Source organism: Tamandua tetradactyla, chromosome 12 (genome assembly GCF_023851605.1).
Source record: "Tamandua tetradactyla isolate mTamTet1 chromosome 12, mTamTet1.pri, whole genome shotgun sequence".
Taxonomy (NCBI): Eukaryota; Metazoa; Chordata; class Mammalia; order Pilosa; family Myrmecophagidae; genus Tamandua; species Tamandua tetradactyla.
The window spans coordinates 70695384-70716420 of NC_135338.1; the positions used below are offsets into that span (position 1 = coordinate 70695384).

Genomic DNA, 21037 nt, shown 5'->3' on the forward strand with positions numbered 1-21037 from the left:
CCGTCCAGGGAGGGCTGAACAATGGCTGCCATTGCCTTTGCCTAGGGTGAGTCGAAACAATAGCTGCTTTTAGAGTTGGGACCTAGCAATCTGAATTCACTAACCAAGAGCCATGATCACTGATTGGCCGTGCACACCCCTGTTCTTAGAGGACAGGATTTTTATGTCCAAATTATTATGTAATTATTTCTGTTACCCGCAGTTAACTAGGGACTGGACCCAGCAGTGGCCTGCTGTGAGAGTGAGGGATGGACGCAGATAGCCGCTGTGCTGAGAGAGGATTTACAACTCTCTCTCTCTTTTTTTTTTTTTCACATGGGCAGGCACTGGGAAACGAACCCAGGTCCTCTGGCATTGCAGGCAAGCATTCCTACCTGCTGAGCCACTGTGGCCCGCCCAGCATTTACAACTCTTGACTGTAATTTAGCAGCATCTTCCTCCCCCTCTTCCCTGGATGCTGTACAGTGTTCTCCTGCCCTCTGGGGTTTCAAAATCGTTGTTTCAGATGGTTCCTGCCTGTTTGATAGTTGTTTTGGTGGAAGGAATTAGTCCCGTAGCTCTATACTCAGCCATCTGCCCTGGAAGTCCTTGCTCTGTCATTTTGTTTTGTTCCTTTGAATGGGCCGTCTCTTTCCATTTCTTTGTATGTCTTATAATCTTTTGTTGAAGTGTGGGCATTTGAAGATGTGTTAACTCTGGAAATCAGATTTTCCGCTTTCCCCAGGGTTTTAGAGTAGAATGACTCAGTGTTGCAGTTTTTCTTCAATGCTCCAGTTGCCTGGAACCAACAGATCTGCCCATGGTGAACAGTTAGGTTCTTCTTTTGTTGTTTTAAGATGCTTCTTGCCCTGGGCATGCATGATGCTTTCACGAATTCCCTAGTATATGTACCTGTTTTTCTTCCAGAAAAGGCATCTCTCTCTCCAGCTTCTCTTCCTGGGGCCAAGGGCTGTATGCTTTGTGTCAATCACACCCTTTCAACCCAGGCCCCAAGTGGCCATCATCAGCTTTGCTCCCCTCCCACTCTTTTCCATCTTCCTGCACTGGCTTTGGCCCACCTTTCCATGCTGCTTCTCTGCCCTGGGTAAATTCTGGGTTAGGTAATCAGACACATACCTTGAATCAGGCTTCCACAGACCCAGTTTGGGCTGGTGTACAATATCCAATATTTTAATTTAGGTGCATCAATAATCAGGCTTCAGGAACCTGCACAGACCACCATGTCACTGTGAGTCACACAAACTTCTGTGCAGAAACTGAGTGAGGAGAAGGGTCCTGATAAACTTGTCCTATGGCTTTCCTACCATTTTTATGTTCTCTTCTTCCTGATTCAGAATTCGCAAGCTATTGTCTATTCTTAATTATTTTACAGAATTTTGGGGGAATTGATTCTGTTGGATTGTGTCTGTTTTTTGCTGTTTCTTACAGAGGGCAGCATTCACCAGGTCTGCCATACTCCACCATCTTGATGTCTTCCCCTATTCTCAATTTTTTTTTAATTAAAAATGTTATAATCCATAATTCATAAACTGTTACAGACTTTATAGAATCTACTACCTAATGAAATGCAGGTAATTCCCACAGCTGAAACTCTTTGTACTAGACTTGATACAAAAGTAAAAATGGGAAAAATAAAGCACATATCTACAGAATGAAATTAACCCCATCTACTATTAGGAACAAGACGCAGATGCCCACTCTCACCACTGATATCCAACATTATATCAGAAGTTCTAATATAAGCTAGAGTAAATAGTTAAGAAGAAGAAATCAGAAAGGAAGAAGTAAAATTTTCACTATTTACAGATGACATGGTCCTATATTAGGAAAGTTCCCCCCAAACTATAACAAAGCTATTAGAACCAATAAAGGAGTTCAGCAAAGTGGTGGGATAGAAGAGCAACACACAAAAATTAGTAGTGTTTCTATACACTAGCAGTGCACTACCCAAGGAGGTAATCCAGAAAAAAATTCCATTTAGACAGCAACTAAAAGAATCAAATGTCTAGGAATAAACTTAACCAAAGTTGTAAAGGACCTATACACAGAAACCTGCAAAACGTTGCTAAAAAACATCAAAGAAGACCTGAATAAATGGAGAGATACTCCATGTTTATGGGCTGGAAGGCTAAATATCATTAAGATATCAGTTCTACCTAAATTGATCCACAGAGTCAATGCAATGCCATTAAAAATTCCAATTGCTTACTCTGCTGAAATTGAAAAGCTAATTATCAAATTTATTTGGAAGAGTAAGGGACCTCAAAAAGCCAAAAACATCTTGAAAAGGTAGAATGAAATGGTAGGACTCATACATCTTCACTTTAAAGCATATTATAAAACCACAGTAGTCAAAACAGCATGGTACTGGCATAAAGACGGTCATATTGACCAATGGAATCAAACTGAGAGTTCAGAAATAGACCCTTCAATATATAAACAATTTTTGACAAGGATCAAAATTATATATTTTTATAGATTTTTTTGAGTAATGAAAGTGTTCTAAAATTTATTGCAGTGATGTATTCACAAATATGTGATGATGCTGTGAATTACTGATTATGTACACTGGATGGATTGTATATTGAATATATATATCAACAATATTGCATTAAGAAAAGGGTGACTTTTAGGATATATGAGCTATATCTCAATAAAAAAGGCTTTGGGAAAAAAGCATTTTTAAAACAACAATTTTTTATTCTATAAAATCAATTCATATTAATCTGGAGGTAACTCTGGAAGATTTCCATATCTTGTTATAGGTCGTCTAGGTAGAGGAGAAAGAAGGGAGATAAATAAAAGGAGATGTTTGACTTCTGTTTTCTTTTAGGGCAGAATGTGGTTACTGATAATTTGACACTGATAGAAACATAAAAGTGTGTTAAAAATTTGTGTTATCACTAGAAAATTAAAATAGACTTTCAATTTCTAAAATATCAGAAGGAAAACAGAAATTAATTAAATTAAAAAATTTTAAAAACCTGAACAATCTAATTAAATGCATGGAAAGGAAGGAGGAAATAAACAAGAATGTATGGTAATAGAAAACACAAACTAAGGTAACTGGAAAAAAGTACAAACAGGTAAGTGATTACAGTAAATGTGAATGGTTAAAAGTTAAACCTTAAAAGACAGAGACTTGCAGATTGGGTAAAAGAAAAAAATCAGTTTTATACACAAAAGACACCCCTTAAAGAAATACACAGTAAGGTTAAAAATAAAGAAATTGACGAAGATATTTCAGGTTAAAATCAACAATGAGAAATCAGATGGAGTAATGTAAATATCTGATAAAACACAATTCAGACAGAAAAGCATAGAAGGCAAAAAGTGATATTTAATAGTTCTCATTTAATGAGAAGTGACAACAGTCATGAATATTTCTGCACCTAAAGCATTCTGGCAGTTGCAATTTAATGGATCAATGATCTAAAACTAGATGAGAATGAAGATGCCTGTTCAGACACCAGTGAGGAAATATGAGATCCAGAGACAGAAGCAGACAGGATAGTTGCTCCTGATGCCTTAAGACAATGAAATGAGTAATAGACTGGGCATAATACCTTATGAATAAAAATTGTGCAATTTTGCCTCTAGAGTAAAAAAAGGCTTGACACTTTCTCAGTTAGGTTTAGGGGACCTGAGGAGCAGGAGAAAATGAATGTCTTTTTTTCCTTGGTAGAATCAGAAAGACTTTGAAGCCAGAAACTCTCTTGTCTCTGTTTCTCTCTGGCCTTCAGTCTCTTTCTCTCAGGCTGGCTTCTCCAGAAGCCTCAACGTAGCCATGGGTAGCATCTGAGCTCATAACTTATTTGTCAGCTAATTTTCAGACTTATCTTTCAATAAATAAGCATGCTGTATTTAATTTTCCTTGGGAGTAAAGTCAAATTCCCAGGGTAGGAAGGTACCAGCAGGCTCCAGCATCATTATCACTCCAGAATCAATACCTTGCCCACTTTCAGTGATGTTCTGGACCTTTTGGATGAGAAGACAATATAGCCCTTGTTTCCAGTCTTTAGTAGAAATAAAAGCTGCCTTTACAAGGGTTCTACCCAGACTCAGTTCTCTGAGCTGCTATCTAAAGTCTATAGGAGGTACACAAGCAAGAAAGACACTGAGTCCTGTTCCTCTTTCCTTTTCTGAGAATGGCAGACACATAGTTTAATTCTGCATTCCCTTTGTAGTTTTGGTTGTAAGTGTTTTATTACCAATAATAAGACAGAAACAGTGGCAGTAAAAATAAGAAGCACAGATAAAAGACAGTTAATATTTATTAACTACTTCCTATGACCCAAGCAATGGGTAACCCTCTTGATTTACAGCAGCTCAAGAAAACCTTTTTTAAAAATATTTTTATTGAGATATCTTCGTACACTGTACAGTATATCCAAAGTATACAGTCAATGGCTCACAATATCATCACATAGTATTCATCACCATGATCATTTTTAGAACATCTGCATCACTCCAGAAAAAGAAAAAAGAAAAAACTCATACATCCCATACCACTTACCCCTCCCTCTCATTTTAATCTACCCATTTTTTTTTACCTATCTCACCTTATTATTTATTCTTTATCCTTATTTTTGTTTTTTTTACTCATCTGACCATACCCTGGATCAAAGGAGTCTCAGCCACAAGGTTTTCACAATCACATGTTCACACCATAAGAGCTGTATATTATACAATTGTCTTTGAGAATCAAGGCTACTGGAATACAGTTCAACAGTTTCACGTACTTCCCTCTAGCCACTCCAATACACCATAAACTAAAAAAGGATATCTATACAACACATAAGAATTAACCCAGGATAACCACTTGACTCTGTTTGAAATCTCTCAGCCACTGACACTTTATTTTGTCTCATTTCTCTTTCCCTTTTTCAATAAGAAGGCCCTCTCAATCATCCCAGGAGTCCTGTCCCATGTTGCCGGGGAGATTTATAATCTTGGGAGTCATGTCCCATGTAGGGGTGGGCAGTCAGTTCACCTGCTGAATTGGCTTGGAGAGAGAGGCCCCATCTGAGTCACAAAAGAGGTTCTCTGGGGGTGACTCTTAGGCATAATTATAGGTTGGCTTAGCTTCTCCTTTGAAGGAATAACATTTCATAGGGGTGCACCCGGAGATTGAGGGTTCAGCCTATTGAATTGGTTGTCCCCACTGCTTGTGAGAATATCAGGAATTCCCCAGAAGGGGAAATTTAATATTTTCTCTATTCTTCCCAGTTCCCCAAGGGGATTTCACAAATACTTTTTTATTCTCTGCCCAAATTACTCTGGGATATATCAGGGCATCACACTAACCTGAACAAACCAAATAGGATCTCATGTCCTATTTAAGATTCCATGTAATTATGATGTTTGAATAAACTGATCATACAACTTAAATTAGATAATGCACTACTCAAAATATAAATTTTGCACCAAATAAACATCTCTCCCTTTGGTCTCACATAGAAGTTGAAGTTTCAAAATATGGACCATATCATTCTTTACCTTGTATTCTGATTTACCTTAGTCCTATCCAGATCAGCTTCATTCATATCTCTAGTTGGATCTCTTTTTCAACTTTTTAAACAGCTGCTGTATGGGGTACTGCTGACTTTCATCGCTCCAGAGCTCTAACTCTGAGTCTCAGGTGTCACATAAATACCTGAAGTTTCAGGGAATGACCAGGTTGTACACAAATTGCTTCATGAAAACCTCTTAAGAATTCTAAGAAGCTGGTATTATGTTTCTCATTTTATGTAAAAGGAAACGGAGGCTCAGAGAGGTTAAATTACTCCCAGCAGAGCTGGGTTCAGTTGTTAAGTGTATCTAACTCATATTCACTGCAGTAGCATTGGAAGTACTTGAATTCTCCTTCTTTCTCAATTTTCTATATTTTATAGGTAGAATATAAAAACATTAAAGGAAATCTTAAATGAAAACATTTCCCTATGCTGTTTATATATTTTTAAAAACCTCTTTATATATAGTTGAAGTTAGTATTCATCTATTTTCATATAATTTTTCACTTGCCAATATGTCATAAGCACTTTCTACATCTTTCTAATTGTCCTCGTTTTTAGGCATAATTTTATTATGATATATCACAATATCCCTAACCATCCTACTTCATGAACATCTCTAGTGGAAAAAACATTTTCTTGTCTGTTAATCATTTCTTTAAAATGAATGCCCAGGAGTCAGGTGACTAGGTTAAGATAAATGAACATTTTTATGGCTCTTGACTATTATTGCCCAAATTGCTTCCCAAAGGGGTCCTATCAATTTACAAGGGTAAGACAGTCCACTTTTTCAGGGTTTGTTTTTAAAGCTGTTTAAAATTGAAAAGAATTCTATTTAGACCCAGAGGTCTTGATAACGTGTAAATTATGATTATCAGCCAAAAAGTCCTCAGAGAATCAGCCAGACCTGGAAGTCAAATGCTAAATGGCCCAATAACTCAAATGCTGATAGTAATTATAACAGGGCAGCAAAGAATGAATAATTTTTTCCCATTTTCTTAGGGGGTTCATGTTCAAATTTGGAACGAGGGACCAATGAACTGATCAGTTAATTATCTTCTTTTATTAAGGTATTCAATATTATCTATCCTTTATTATGAACAACCCCAACTTTTTCTATTTCTGCTTCTGATACTGTGAAATACAGACAAGATTGGCTTTAAGAAGACAATAATAGTACCAGTAGCAGTTACTATTTACTGTGTATTTATTATATGTCAGGTACTTTTGTAAATATTTTTAAGTACATTAGCTCATTTCTCTTCAAAATAATCTAAGGTGGCTTTTATTGCCAGCATTTCACAGAGAAGGAAACTGAGCTTCCAAAAGCTCCCTGAGGGCAGCGATATTGGATCTGTTCACTGATGTAGCCCAAGTGTCTAGAGTAGCACATAGCAGATGCATAAGAAGTAAGCTCCAAGAGCACAAATAGCTTCTGCAGGGTCACAGGTAGGTGGCAGAGCTGGGGTTCCGCCTGGAACATCTGGCACCAAGCCCTGGTCCCTAAGCCTTCTGCGCTGCAGCCCCTTGCCCGGGACAGACAAACACGCCCCATTCTGACCACTCACCTGGCTCCAGCTTCCAGCAAACCACTCTACCTTGCCTGTGCAGGGCCCGTTGTCACAAGGGGTGGCCTCTGCTGGCCGGTTGTTCCCACAGCCCTCCAGGGGCAGGCTGCTGACGTGGTTGGTCATGCACACCACCGAGCGTGTCCGCACTCCGGCCCCGCACTCTGCCGAGCACTGTGAGACAGGAGGAGGCCGCGTTAGAGGGGAGGCTCCCAGAAGGCTCTGCTGTCAATTTCAAATGATGCAAAGAAATACTGAACATCTTGTTTTCCTACCAGCTCTATCCCCCAGGCTCACTGATGACTTCTCACACTTTACCCAGTTATTTTCCACCCCACTCTGTTATGGGATGTCTGTATGGCAGTCCCTTGCCTTGGCTTTTCTGGGACGGTCTTAAATCCAAATATTCTGTCCCACTGTTGCCATAGATACACTGATACTTGTCAGACTATCCTGGCTTTCACTTTTGAAATTATATTCGGCAGCAGTAGAATGAGTGCACGAAAGCGTAGGCCCATGTCTGCCTGCTGGTCTGGGAAAAGAGGGAACTGAACTGTTATTTCAACATGCACCCTATATCAGGGCAGATGGTTCCAGTCCTTAGAGCCACAGCCCCAGAGTATGGGAGGCAGCCTGGCATAGAGGGACAGCTTGGCACACATTGATGCCTGCTAGCCATGTGGCCGGGAGCAAGGGACCCAGCCCTTCGCACCTTTTGCCTGCCCATCTGGACCACTGACAAAGGGACATGCTCCTTCCTGGCAGGATTACAGATAACAACTATTGTGCTTTGCACACAGAAAGGGCTCCATAAATGGTATAAGGGGCCTATAGGGTTAGTTCTGTATCCCCACTTTAAGAGAGAAATTGAGGCTCATGGGTGAAGCTTTCACTTAAAGCTGCATAACTAGTTAGTAGACAGATGTTCCACTTTTAGTGATTTCTCAACTCCAGTCACATTCTGTTGTCCCCTAGGGCATAGTAAAAACATTCCTGAGTCATAACACAAAGCTCACTAAAGAGCGTTTCCTTTTGTACTGAAATACTTCGGGATGTTGCCTTATTTTGCATCTCATCCAATATCTTCAGACCTCTTCTGGACATCTTCATCTGGGTATCCCACAGATACCTCACATCCAGTATGTTTTAAAAAACCCAGACACCCACTCCTCCTGTTGATTTTTCCATTTTGTATTCATGTTTTCACCCAGATTTGAAAGCTGACTCCTCTTCTGCCTTCTTGCTTCTAGTATCAATAGAGTCAACCGTCAGAGTCTAGTTTAGCCACGTTTCTCTTATCTGTCTTGTTCCTTTTGGGGCTCATGGTTTCCAATGCCCGCTATATCTTCTCCACTGGACATGATTGCAGCCTGTTATTCTGCCTCACTAGATGTCCTAATGCCAGGGGCTTCCGGGGGTTGGGACCTCCATGCTAAAAATCCCTCTGATGCCTGCCCATTACTAACAAAATTGGTGTATAGTCTCCAACTGGCGTGAAAGGTTTCCTACAATGCGGTCCCAATTACCCATCCTTTCATATGAATTTCAAGTTGTTCTATTCCACCAATTCCAGGCTGGACAGAGCCAGAATGGCCACGAGTCCCTAATCACACCAACTAGTTCCAGTGCCAACCCTTGCTGAGGCTGCTCCCTCTGCCTGGAAGGTTCTTCCTTTCACCTGGACTCATCAACATCCTTTAAGACTCAGCTCTGTGAAAACTTCCTTGATTGGACAATTAGATATATTCTTTCAGCCTCGGAATTCTCATGGCACTATACTCTCGCCTTGCTTCCTTTGTTTCATAATTGTGCCCTGCTTGCTTCTTCTTTATAGAGGTTGACTTGGCAAGGATAGGGACTACTGAATCATCTTTGAATTCTTTTCAGTGCCCATGTCAGTGCCTTGCCCCTGGGAGAATCCATGAGTATTGGTGGAATAAATGAATGTGGACTTCAGTGCTCCCTTTCTCATCTCTTAACAGCATCTTCCAATCCTAGAAGTGGCCCTTTAGGGAACAACTGCAGCCCATTCTAGGGGTTTCTGTTCTTCTCTTACACACAGAGTCCATAGTTGATTTTCCACCAACCTTATGGTTTAAAAAGATCAAAACCAAGGAAATTTTAAATTTAATTTACATTTTGGGAAAAAGGGAAAATATAATTTCATTTGCCTATGAAAACTTCTATTTTCATCTTTATACACCCCTGTCTAGTCCTTATCTGTTTACATATACTTTTTTTGGACTTGTAATTATAGCAGACTTATAATTTTACACTGTTTTTTTTTCACTTTTAATGCTTGCATGACATTTTGTCCATATGACGGTACCATACTTTACTTAGGCATTCCATTATTTTTGCAAATACAAGCTTTTCCTAATTTCTAGCTAATAAGATCACACGAGAGAGAATATCTTCATGCATAGTCTTCATCTTATTTTTAAATTTCTCTGCTAAGTTATTTCTCTGGGATAAATTACTAGAAGGGGATTTTGTTAAGTGAATGGGTTTGAATAGTTTTAGGTTCTTAGGTAGGCATGCAACATTGTTTTTCAAAAGGATTCTAATAACTTGTCCAATCACAGCCTGGTATGAGTAATCCAACATTTACATGAGCACTGCAGAGCTGGGTCTGAATCCCCAGTAAGGAAACCACCCCCAGAGCAAAAGACTCAAACACTTTCATGACGTGCTCAAATTAGAAATTTGAGAAAAAGAATGTCACTTAAGTTGAAAAAGTTTCCTTTGTTACAATAATTGGAATATTTTAGGCTGAAAAGTTTTTTTTTTGTTTTGGATACATATTATCTGGTTTCTTTCTTGATTCTAAAAATGAGATATTTAAAGTCTCCTGAAGCTATATGGTAAATCAATGCCAGTTATCTCATGTTTCAAACCCTAAGGATATTTCCTTCCTAGTAATTTCTATTTGAGAACCTAACAGTTTTTTCAAATCAAATAATGCACACATGTCTGGGAAAGTTTCCCTATATCCCCCATGAGCTGAATTTAAAAGAAGAGTGTTAAGAACCAAAGAAAGGGTAATGGTCGCAACTTGGCAACATAAACAGCTCCTGAAAATCTCTCCCCAGAGATTCGACATATAAAAAGGCCAATTCCAAATTGTTCAGAACTCTGGAGGAAGATACACACTGCAGGAAGGATAATACATATACCGAATTGAAGAAAGAAAAATATCAGGTAGGAAATTTCCATCTCAGACCTGTTGGTGCCCTCCCTCCCCATCACTTGGTCTCACACAGCACAGGAAGGGCACGAAGAACAGCACCTGGGATCCCTCCCACTGGGGGCACAGAATATAAATCCTCCCACCACATGCAGACCCAGGGGACAAGGGAGGACATTTCAAGGCCCAGGTAAGTGAGAAACAAAGAGTCTGAGAAAATGTGGACAGAAACTGTATTTCCAGCCCCGGGTCCAAAAGCCCTTCTCCTACCCCTGAGGGCAACAGCAATAAGCAGCAAGATCCTTGCTTGGCTGACAGCTGAAAACTGGGACAGCTTGGGGAGTCTTATGCCACAAATAAAAACCCCCACATTGAATCTGATTTTGGCTGTCAAAGTGAGTGCACAGTAACTCTACAGTTCCAGCCTTGCTTGATCAGAGGAAGTCTGGGCTGGGAATGTAAAAAGATTCTGAGGATGATTAAGTTATTGAACATCGCCATCTGCTGGGCAGACCAGAAAGTGCAAGGATATTGAAGGGCTTTGCAGAGCCTTTCCAGATAATATCCCAGGGCTATGGGAGCTGGTCTAGAACCACTGCATAGGAATCTGCCCTTACTTTGGCTGAGAAATACTTTTGACCCAACTGTCAAAGCAGTGTCTTAAAACAAATCCAGGCCTTGCAGGCCAGAGCAAAACAGTACCATTAGGAGACAGCAGACTTGTTTTACCCACAAACAGGGACCTTGCTGTAGTGCCAGTGTCTACCCCTTCATCCATGAGGCAGAGAGGTATGGACACCCGGCTTTTAGGGGAGACTAGCGGGGGAAAGAACCAATCCGACAACTGGCTGGCAGAAGAGGCCAACAGAGAACAAAGACAATCGACAAGAAAACCCCAGGTAAATGAGAGAATAATGCCCTCCAGAATAAACTAAGCAAGAAAATCAGATGCCTAGACACCTGTATAAAACCCCATGAATGATACCAGGAAGCACGAAGACAGGGCCTAACCAAAGGAACAAACTAATACCTCAACTGAGATAAAGGAGGTGAAACAACAGTTAAAGACGTTCAAACAAATATAAATCAAATCAACGAGTGGAAGGGAAATGTGGCAAAAGACATGGGAAGATATAAAGACGACACAGGGTGTCTACACAAAAGAACTTGAAAGCCTGAAAAAAACAGATGGCAGAATGTATGGGAATGAAAGCCATAACAGATGAGATGAAAAACACAGTGGAGACATACAACAGATTTGAAGAGGAAGAAGAAAGATTTAGTGACACAGAAGATAGAAACAGCTGAAATCCTACACACAAAACAACAACAACAACAAAAAAATCAGTAAAAATTTGAGTAGGGTCTCAGGGAACTGGATGTCAAATGAAGCACATAAATATACATGTTATGGGTGCCCCAGAAGGAAAAGAGAATAGAAAAGGAGCAGAAAGAATAATGAAGGAAATGATCTCTGAAAATTTCCCAACTTTCATAAAAGATGTAAAATTACAGGTCCAAGAAGCAGTGTACCCCAAACAAAACAGATCTGAATAGACCTACTCCAAGACACTTAATAATCAGATTGTCAAATGGCAAAGACAGAATTCTGAAAACAAGAGAAAAGTGATCCATCACATACAGGGGAAGCTTGATAAGACTAAGTGCAGATCATTTAGCAGAAACCACGGAGGTGAGGAGGCAGTGGTATGATATATTTAAGATACTGAAAGAGAAAACTGCCATCTAAGAATTCTATATCTGGCAAAAATGTCCTTCAAAAATGAGGGAAAGTTTAAAATATCTACAGATAAACAGTCACTGAGAGAGTTCGTGAACAAGACCTACTCTACAAGAAATACTAATGGAAGCACTACAGGTAGATAGGAAAAGACGGAGAGAGAGGTTTGGAGATGAGTGTACAAATGAAGATGAGCAGGAAGGTTATCTAACAGGGTAAAAAGAGAGAGAGAAAAATAAGACATGACAGACAAAATCCAAAAGAAAAAATAGCTGAAGTACTGCCTTTACAATAACAACATTAAATGTTAATGGATTAAATTCCCTAATCAAAAGACACAGGTTGGCAGAATGGATTAAAATAACATATAGATAGATATGCTGTCTACAAGAGACTCACTTAAGTCCCAAGGACAAAAACATGGCCTCAAGCTCTATTCCCCATTATGTTATTAGGCAACAACTAAGACTCAAACTAGGGAATATTTAAAGCATTGTTCTGCCTATGCAGCTTAAAATTCAACACATGCCTTGGACAGAAACTTTTCAGAGCAGAGAGTAAAGAAAAATCAAATTAAGTAAAGAAAACAAAAAAAAGAGAAAAAAATATGGTGTCTCAGACACTAGGTGCTTTCAGGTGTGTTTACTCCTTAATACTCAGTCAACAATGCTGCACATGAGCAAACTGAGGCTCGGAGAGTCAGTGGCTTGCAGCAGAGAGGAAATGACACCAAAACCAACGATCTTTCCTTAATCCCAAGGGTATCCTCTTTCTACTGTAAAATAAGCATAACCATTTAGGAACAATGATCTGTTTCAGTTGGGGTGGGGGGGGCAGATAAAGCACAATTATTTTGTTTACATCATTGCACCAAATTTACATGGCTTAACATGTCTTTTCCAGAAAGAACAAAAAAAGTTCTGTAAATAGAAGGAAAAAAAAGCTCATTCTTTGCTTTATTTGGAATTTCAAGCCAAGGGCTTGATCCAGCAAGTACTCATGTTAAAATACAAAGCAAATTTACCTTCCCCTGCATGTACTTATAAGTCATTATTGGAACGAAAATGGCGAGTGTGGAATTACTTGGACAAGTTACATGTAGAATTTTACTGCTAAGTAAACATGGGAGACACACAAGAGGAGTAAATTACTCCAGCTTTTCCTACCAATGTATGTTCCTCTTCCTTTTTCCTGACAATCCCCCCCGCCCTCACCCCACTGCCACCAGGATATAGGCTGCTATTGTGAGGAGTGGGATGCAATTAAAGGGCATCATCTTTCAACATGGAAGATGCTGAAACCTGTGCAGATGCTTGTAGGGGTGAAGTTTGAAATGCTTACTAATTGGCCCATCAGGGACACCGACCATTCAGAATGGACATTGACCAGTCGGAATTGCTGACACAGCCATAAGGGCATGTGTCTGCTGACAAACGTCCCTGAATTGTGTGAACATTTACTTCTTGGAGCTTGAGATATTGCATTGTTGTTCACCTGACAGAGGGGACCTCATGAACTAAATACTGTCTCCTAAGAGTCTACACTCTTGGCCTATCTTCTCTACCTTCTGTAGTGACTCATGTGCTCAAAGTGTGGGTTGCAGGCAGTGGCCTTGGTATCATCTGGGAGCTGGTTAGAAATGCAGAGAGTCTTGAGCCACCTTCTCCATGCCTGACGACTCAAGAGTCTGCACTTGGGCAAGGCACCCAGAGACATCGGGTTACATTTGCGTGGGAGGAATTTTGATGAGGGAATGGTGCAGACATGGCCTGAGAGGTGGTGCTAAAGTCAGAGACAGCTGGCCACAAGTTCATCCCAGTTAAATTTTCAAGGTCTTCTGAAGAATCCAGAAACCAGAGAAACTGTATGTCTGATGACTGTTCCAGCTGCCCCGGGAAGAATACCTCGACTGGCCTCTCCCGTTTCCAGCTAATCATCAGCTCCCACAAGAAAAGTAAAGCTAAATTTATTATTCTTTCTCCTTTCCTTCCTTTTTCTCATACATAAATCCTGATTTCAATCAATTACTAGTTTCTCTTGTATACAGGTAACTACCTGGTTAGTACTGAACTATGAGTCTCAATTTACGATTTCGTGATTTAATGTTCATGTACTAAGGAACACAGTTTTCCACACCCACTCCTACATGTTAGAGCCCTTCAGTCCTCACATGAGGATAGAAGGCCTACGATAAATTATCTCTGGGACCTTTACTCCAAATTCAGAACTTGCCCTTGGTTTTTAGCCTCTGGGGGCATACAGCTCCTGCCCACTGGGCCAGCAGAGCCCTGGTCTCTGATTCCCCCTGGGTCCCTCGCCAAGCTCACCCTTTCACTCCACTCGGTGAGGAACCAGCTCTTGGCACAGGGTCCCATGTCGCAGTTCTCAATGTCATTCGGCCGGAGCTTCATGTTGCATTCCTCATCATCCACCACATCCCCGATGTTGCTCACACACTTGACATCTCGCGTCCTCTGTCCCACTCCGCAGGGCACCGAACACTGAAACACAGCACGCTTACGTCACCAGGGTGGGCAGCTTTGGCTCTGAGAACAAAGGCTGTTACAATACCTTGTATTTTGTTGCCCGCCACATGGGTGGCGAGGCCCCTGCAATGCACGTAACCACCTGGGACAGCACCTGAGCCCCCAGACAACTTTACAGTCCCTTTCTTTAAGCCCTTCTTAGATGTCTTACCTCCTTTGCTCCACTGGGCCTCAATTTTGTCATCTATAAAATGGGAGAGGAAGACTGGAAGGAGCTGGTTCTATCACAGCTGCCAACAGTCTTCCCACCATGATCCAGGAGATGGATGACCACACACAAGTCTCCCGTGGATTCCCCCAAAGAGCCGGTCGTGGGTGATGCAGATTAATGTGAATGTAATCTCTTTTGTTAACACTAAGAATAGCAAGAAAGCATCACAGGATACAATGAAAAAGAGTGGTCTTATCATAAGGTTACCTGTGACTGCACTGTAACTTTTGTAACAAAGGAAACATACACTTGGTTCTTGTACTGTTATTAATATCGAGGTACTCGTGGCCCCTCACACCTGTGGGTCTAGCTGAAAGCCGTCAGATTGGGTGGGGCCTCAGGTCTCCCAACCTCACTTGCTTGGTTTTTGAAGGTCTTTACTCAGAGATGGTATATGACCATTCTAAGACTTTGGCATGAAATTTAGCAGTCATGGAATTTAGCATCGTTTGGATGACCACACAATATAATTTTGTATTTCTCTGAAAGAAAAAGATTAATAAAATTCTAAGACATTAAACTGCATATGCCAGAGACTGATGGCGATTGAGCAATGAAGAAGCCCTGAAATCAGCTCTCAAAAAAACCTCACCTTCGGGGGTCGTGGGGTAGTGGGGTGCCCTGGCAGACAAACTGTCAAAGCACATCTCAGTCAGCAAAAGGAATGGGGAGTGGGCTGGGGAGGAGATGAGTTCACCAGAGGCAAGAACTCCTGAAGTGGCCCTTGCAGACTGCATAGGAGCTCACCAGAAGGAACTGTTTGAAGACAGGGAGAGGAAACAGTATCAACAAGGACAGAGAAGCAAGGAGTGTGCCAGGTGTTTGGTGAAGAGAAACAGGTATGACTGGGACTTAGGATATGGGAACATATGAAATAGAACCAGAAAGAGATGTTGGGAACAGACTAGAAAATTCCTCAGGGGTCATAACCTAATATTAGGTGGGCAAATGGTATCCATCAAAAGTGAGAAAATTGTGTTTTAGAGCAGGATCCCCCAAACTTTTATACAAATTCAAGACTATATGGGGATCATGATAAAATGCAGATTCAGTAGGGCCGGGGCTGGGGTCTGAGATGCTACATTTCTAACAAGCTCTGGGTGATGCTGCTTGTTGGTGGACCATACTTTGAGCAGTGAGGATTTTGAACATTTTTCAAGGGCACGGGCTGCATAGATCACAGACACCTGGGTTAGGGCACAGCAGGGGCTCACTGCAAAGCCTGAGTGGATTAAAGGAAACCCCCACCAATAAGCTTTGCATTGCAGCTGCCAAGCTAAGGGCACATCCTGTGGTTTGCAGAAAAGACCATCCAGGATCCCACAGAATAAGTTCCCTCCTGGAAACCCCAGGCTTGTCCCATCTCAGGTCTCAGTGGGATGGTAGTGGTGGTGGTGGGGGGGTCTTGAAGAGGGTGTTCCACAGCCAGCTGTCTGCCCTGCCATACCGAGGTCCAGTCCGTCCGGATCTGCCACTCACTGCAGATCTTGAGCTGGCAGGTGCTGGTGGTCTCCGGCTTCTCCAGGTGCTGGCAGCGGTAGGGCTGCACGGTCAGGCTGCGGTTGGCGTACACCTGGCGGCACAGGACCTGGCGGTGCTGCATGCCCAGGCCACAGGTTTTGCTGCACTCAGACCATTCTCCAATGTCCCAGCTGGCTCAGGAGTGAGAAAGAGCGAGGAAAAGATCACCTTGTGTCAACAGGAAGGGCACACCAGGCCCAGCAAACTTGCACAGAGCCATTATGATCACTGTACTAGAGCACTGCTTAAAGGCCTGCCAAACGGTCCTCGGACTCTTTCGGGGAAGGTAACATTGCTCGACATACTATTTACCAAAGTGAGGGCCCAGACTATGAACTTTTGGAAAACTGAGAAGGTGCAAATGACTTTTGTCCAGCAGAGAAAATAACCCCAAAGGTTGGTTTCATTGCTGTGTAGAACATAACCTGTTTTGGAACTAACTTAGAAAGCTTATTCTAGCATTCTTTATTTTTCACTAGCTATTTACAGACAGGTTCCACATAGCCTCTTTTGTCATTCTCCTTGGTCATTAATTAGTTAAATAAGATGCTTCTAGGACCCTTTCCCTCTATTCTTCTGGAAGTCTCTTTTTATCATTCAGCAACCAGCCCAAGGTCTGTCTTAACTCCTCCAGGCAGGTATATTTGTGACTTTTCTTAGCCTCTCCCTGCACACAGCTCTGGAATATAGTTGTGTTTCCCTGTTTGTTTTCCTTACCAGGCTAACATCTAATTGTTCCAATTTACCAAAGGGTGGGCTTCCTGGGAGTGCTGGTGTGCTGAAGTAACAGCCCCCTACATCAACCCTGGAGAGCTATGCTTGCTAAACAGACTGCATTTCATGCACAAAGTCTCATGTTTCTAAATTAGATTTAGATTGAGTTTAAAAAAATTATATCTGTTCCTAAATTCCTATTCATAAGCAACCAGAAGGGACCCGAGAAAGACCACACGACAGAGTGGCGTCTTACAAGGCTGGGCAAGGGAAGATGTTGCAGGGCTCCTCCTCGGGGGTGGGCTTCATGCCGGGGTCACAGTAGCTCTCAGGAACCTCTTCATGAGTGTTTCTGTTCACACAGCGGAAAATGGGGTACTGTGATCCTGCAACGACACAGAGACTGTCTGAAGGGTGGTCCCAGACCCCTGGATGTTGGGCTACAGGGGGAGATGCACAGGGAGGGAGCTTCGGGTGCTGGTGTCCTGATCTGCAGAGAGGGCATGGATCAGGAGAAAGATTCCAGCACGCCCCTCCTTTCCTGAGTTTATAACCCCTACACAAGAGTTGTGCTAGGCCCTGGGGGATGGGGGAGGGTGCAAAGAAGAGTAAGACATGGCTTCTGCCTTTGTAGGCAAGGTCTAAGCGTGTTCAAAGGCAGATGTTGTAGGTTGAGTAGGGTCAGCTCGAAATCCATGTCCTCCCGGAACCTTAGAGAGTGAGTTTAGTAGGATACAGGGTCTCTGGAGATGTAATTAGTTAAGATGAGGTCATCCTGGCATAGCATAGGCCCTAAATCCAGTAAGACTGGTGTCTTTATAAGAAGAGGGAATTTGGACACAGAGATGGCCATGTGGAGATGAGGCAGAGATTGGAGCAATGCTGCCACAAGCCGAGCCACGCCAGGGGCTGCCAGAAACTGGAAGAGACCAGGAAGGATTCACCCTGAGAGGCTTCGGAGGGAGAACGGCCTTGCTGACAACTTGGTTTCAGTTGTCTGGCCTCTGAACTGTGAGAGAATAAACTTCTGTTGTTCCTAGCTACCCAGTTTATAGCACTCTGTAATGGCGGGCCTAGGAAGCTAATATGGTAGATAAACACATTTTCCTAACAGTTCAGGATGTCAAAAGAGATGTCACTGGGCAGGGGAGTGATTGGAAAACAACACAAATAGTAACTGCTGGAAGGTTCTCTGGAGCCATCAAATAGAAAGGGTTGGGTTTGGATAGGAGTGCCTACATGGGGGTGGGGGTGGGGGCCTGCAGGTGGCTGAATTGGAATAAACATGCTCAGTAAACTGGCCTGTGAGTGCCAGGAATGTTTAAGAGCCAGTGAGCATCCAATTCCGACAAAGCAGAGAAGTGAGAAGATTCAAGAAAGACTAGAAGACTGCCTGCCTACTTCCTTTTAAAATATTTTACACATTTGAATTGTTTGGTTATAGGTCTGTCTCCTCTGAAGCAGTGAGCTTCTCAGGGGCAGCACTAGTTCTTGTTCATCTCTGTAACCCCAGTACCTGGCAGAGTAGCAAGTGCTCAATAAAAGCTTGTTAAGTGAATATTTATGTGAGATTTAATATTTGTTTTTATTACATAGCTAAGAACATGCCAACTGACTCAGGTTTTTTAGAGAAATGCACAATTCATAATTGGTGCTGAAGGAATACAGATTGTGCAACAGGACTGACTATAAAAATTCAGAAATGTATAACACAATACACCTGACTGTAGCGTAATAATATAAGTATGCTGAATGAAACTGAATGTGAAAATGATAGAGGGAAAAGGGCTGGGGGCACGTACGAATCCAGAAGGAAAGATAGAGGTGGTATAATTTAAGAATGCCTAGAATGTACAATGACGGTGATTAAATGTACAAATGAAAAAATGTTTTTGCATGATGAGGAACAAAGGAATGTCAACATTGTAGGGTGTTGAAAATAGATGGTGTACAGGAAAAAGTACAATCAATGTAAGCTAGGGTCTACAGTCAACAGTAATATTGTAAGATGCCTCCACTGAGTGTAACAAAGGCATTATGCCAAAACTAAATGTCAACAGGCAGGGGGATTAGGGAAGGGGTATGGATCCTTTGTGGAAGAAAAGGAAATGTCTTCAGATAGAGTATGGTGGTGAAGGCATGTCTATACACTTAGGCTGGATTGTATGATGTGCGAATAAAACTATTTAAAAATGAAAAAAAAAAATACACAGCCCAGTTTCACTGGCCTTATAAAAAGAGATCTATTTTGGATAAAAGCCAGAATATAAGTAGAATTTCTGCTCTCAAAAAAAAAAAAAAGCCCTTTCAATTCTGACCTCTCTCTGCTGCCACCTGGTGGCACCACTGCTGTATTACTAAAGGATGTTTACTAATTGAGAAATGTAACCTACTGAATATGCAATGTCCTCATCTGAAGAGTAAGGTGTTTTTTCACAAATAACTGTCTACCCTGATGTCCAGGCCAGTACACAATTCATGCGGCCAGAACACTGTCATTTACTCTTCAGCTCATACTTAATCTCTGTTGCTAATTGGTAGGCATTTATATCTTCTGAAACTCCAACTCACTACAATTTTATTTGCAACTTGAGGGATAACTTCTAATATAAATGTCTGAACATTTCATCAGTCATGAAAGTGTTTCACTGCTTCTCTAAACTAATCTTATGTGACACACTGAGCCAGAGGGTAGCTCTTATAAGAAACATCACAGTTTGTAAGACAGTTTTGAATCTGAAACATTCATTTGTTTAAATTACTCTTACAGTAAAAAGTTACAGTGCAGCTATAATTTGAGACCATTATTTAAAGTAACATTCCAATTAGGCATAATTATTAGCTGAGTAAAAAGCAGAACTGGCTGTAAAATTAATAGGAAACACAAACTTTTGTAGAATTATATTTTGTCCAGCGACATATCTGCTTCCATTAAGAAGAGATTTTTAATTAAATCCAACAAACATAACCACATAACATACACACAGCATTCTGCTGAGCTATAAAGATGAACAGGACTCAGTTTATGGCTTGCACTGTACCCGTGTGGGATCCAATTGTGGAAGGATTAAGTACAGCTCTTATTATTTAGCCTATTCCTTTCCCGCTCAACCACATGGGTTAACTTTTCCACTTATAAATTTGTGGACTGGAAAGCAAAACTAACTACCCCAACCACTTGTCATTTAAATAAGGGGGAAATTTTAATATTTTTTTGGCTAAAAGGATCCAGGTGACCATAAGAATGCTCTATGCCCTGGGCAGATGGTACTGCTTGGGGTTGCTTTGGGAAATAGCTGCTGCCCGCCTCCTCCTTCTTCCCCCTCGCCTCCCTTTTACTGCCTTTACAGCACACTTGGCCACGGTGCAGCTCCAGTGTTTAGCCAAGGAAATGAACCCAGAGGCTTGCTTGCACACACTTTCTCTCTCTCTGATGGTGAGAAGATACAGCAACCACGACTCCTGACCCAGTGACTGCAACATTGTGTTTTTGGGGGCCTATTTCAATTTCTGTATTAAATGGACACTGTGACTCAAAATGGTACCTGGCCCCCTCTTCATTGTCCAAGCATGTGATTCAATTATTCCCCTAATTGCTAGCAAGTAAGAATGCAGGAGTGAGATCTGGTCCGAGCCGGGCCTCAGGCAGCTGGAACTGCTTGGGATGGGTCCCACTGGGTTGTGTGTTGGGCAAGTTGATCTGAACAGAAATGTGTTATGTCGGAGGAGAGAACTGTACCACGGTGCAGAAAGAAAATGATTTAAGTCAGTGAATCCGGGGAGTCAGTGTGAGTGTGTGTGTGTGCCCACAATCCAAAGAAGAAATGCTATTTTAACAGATTAAATGAAGTCATATGGAAATCTAGGGAAAAGATTCTTCAGTTTTGAATCCATCAATCTATATTCTTTATGCTACTTACAAAACACAGGTAAGCCAGGCTTGTATAGCCAGGATATAATGAGGAGGTAGAAGACACCCTGCATCTTGGCCAGTCAGTCAGATATCCCACTTCTGAAATGTGGTGATGACAGCCTT

The 21037-nt window shown here is 41.5% G+C and overlaps 1 protein-coding gene across 5 annotated transcripts in view; it reads right to left on the reverse strand.

Moving 5' to 3' along the window:
• The window catches only part of THSD4 (thrombospondin type 1 domain containing 4), a 691564-nt gene that overhangs the window by 45212 nt on the left and 625315 nt on the right, over positions 1 to 21037 (reverse strand). For all 5 annotated transcript variants that reach the window (XM_077123893.1, XM_077123894.1, XM_077123895.1 and 2 more), the window contains 4 exons: positions 17258 to 17387; positions 16214 to 16418; positions 14337 to 14510; positions 7082 to 7255 (listed from right to left, as the gene is read on the reverse strand). In XM_077123893.1, the coding sequence (XP_076980008.1) occupies positions 7082 to 7255; positions 14337 to 14510; positions 16214 to 16418; positions 17258 to 17387 (683 nt within the window). The remainder of the gene's footprint in view (positions 1 to 7081; positions 7256 to 14336; positions 14511 to 16213; positions 16419 to 17257; positions 17388 to 21037) is intronic.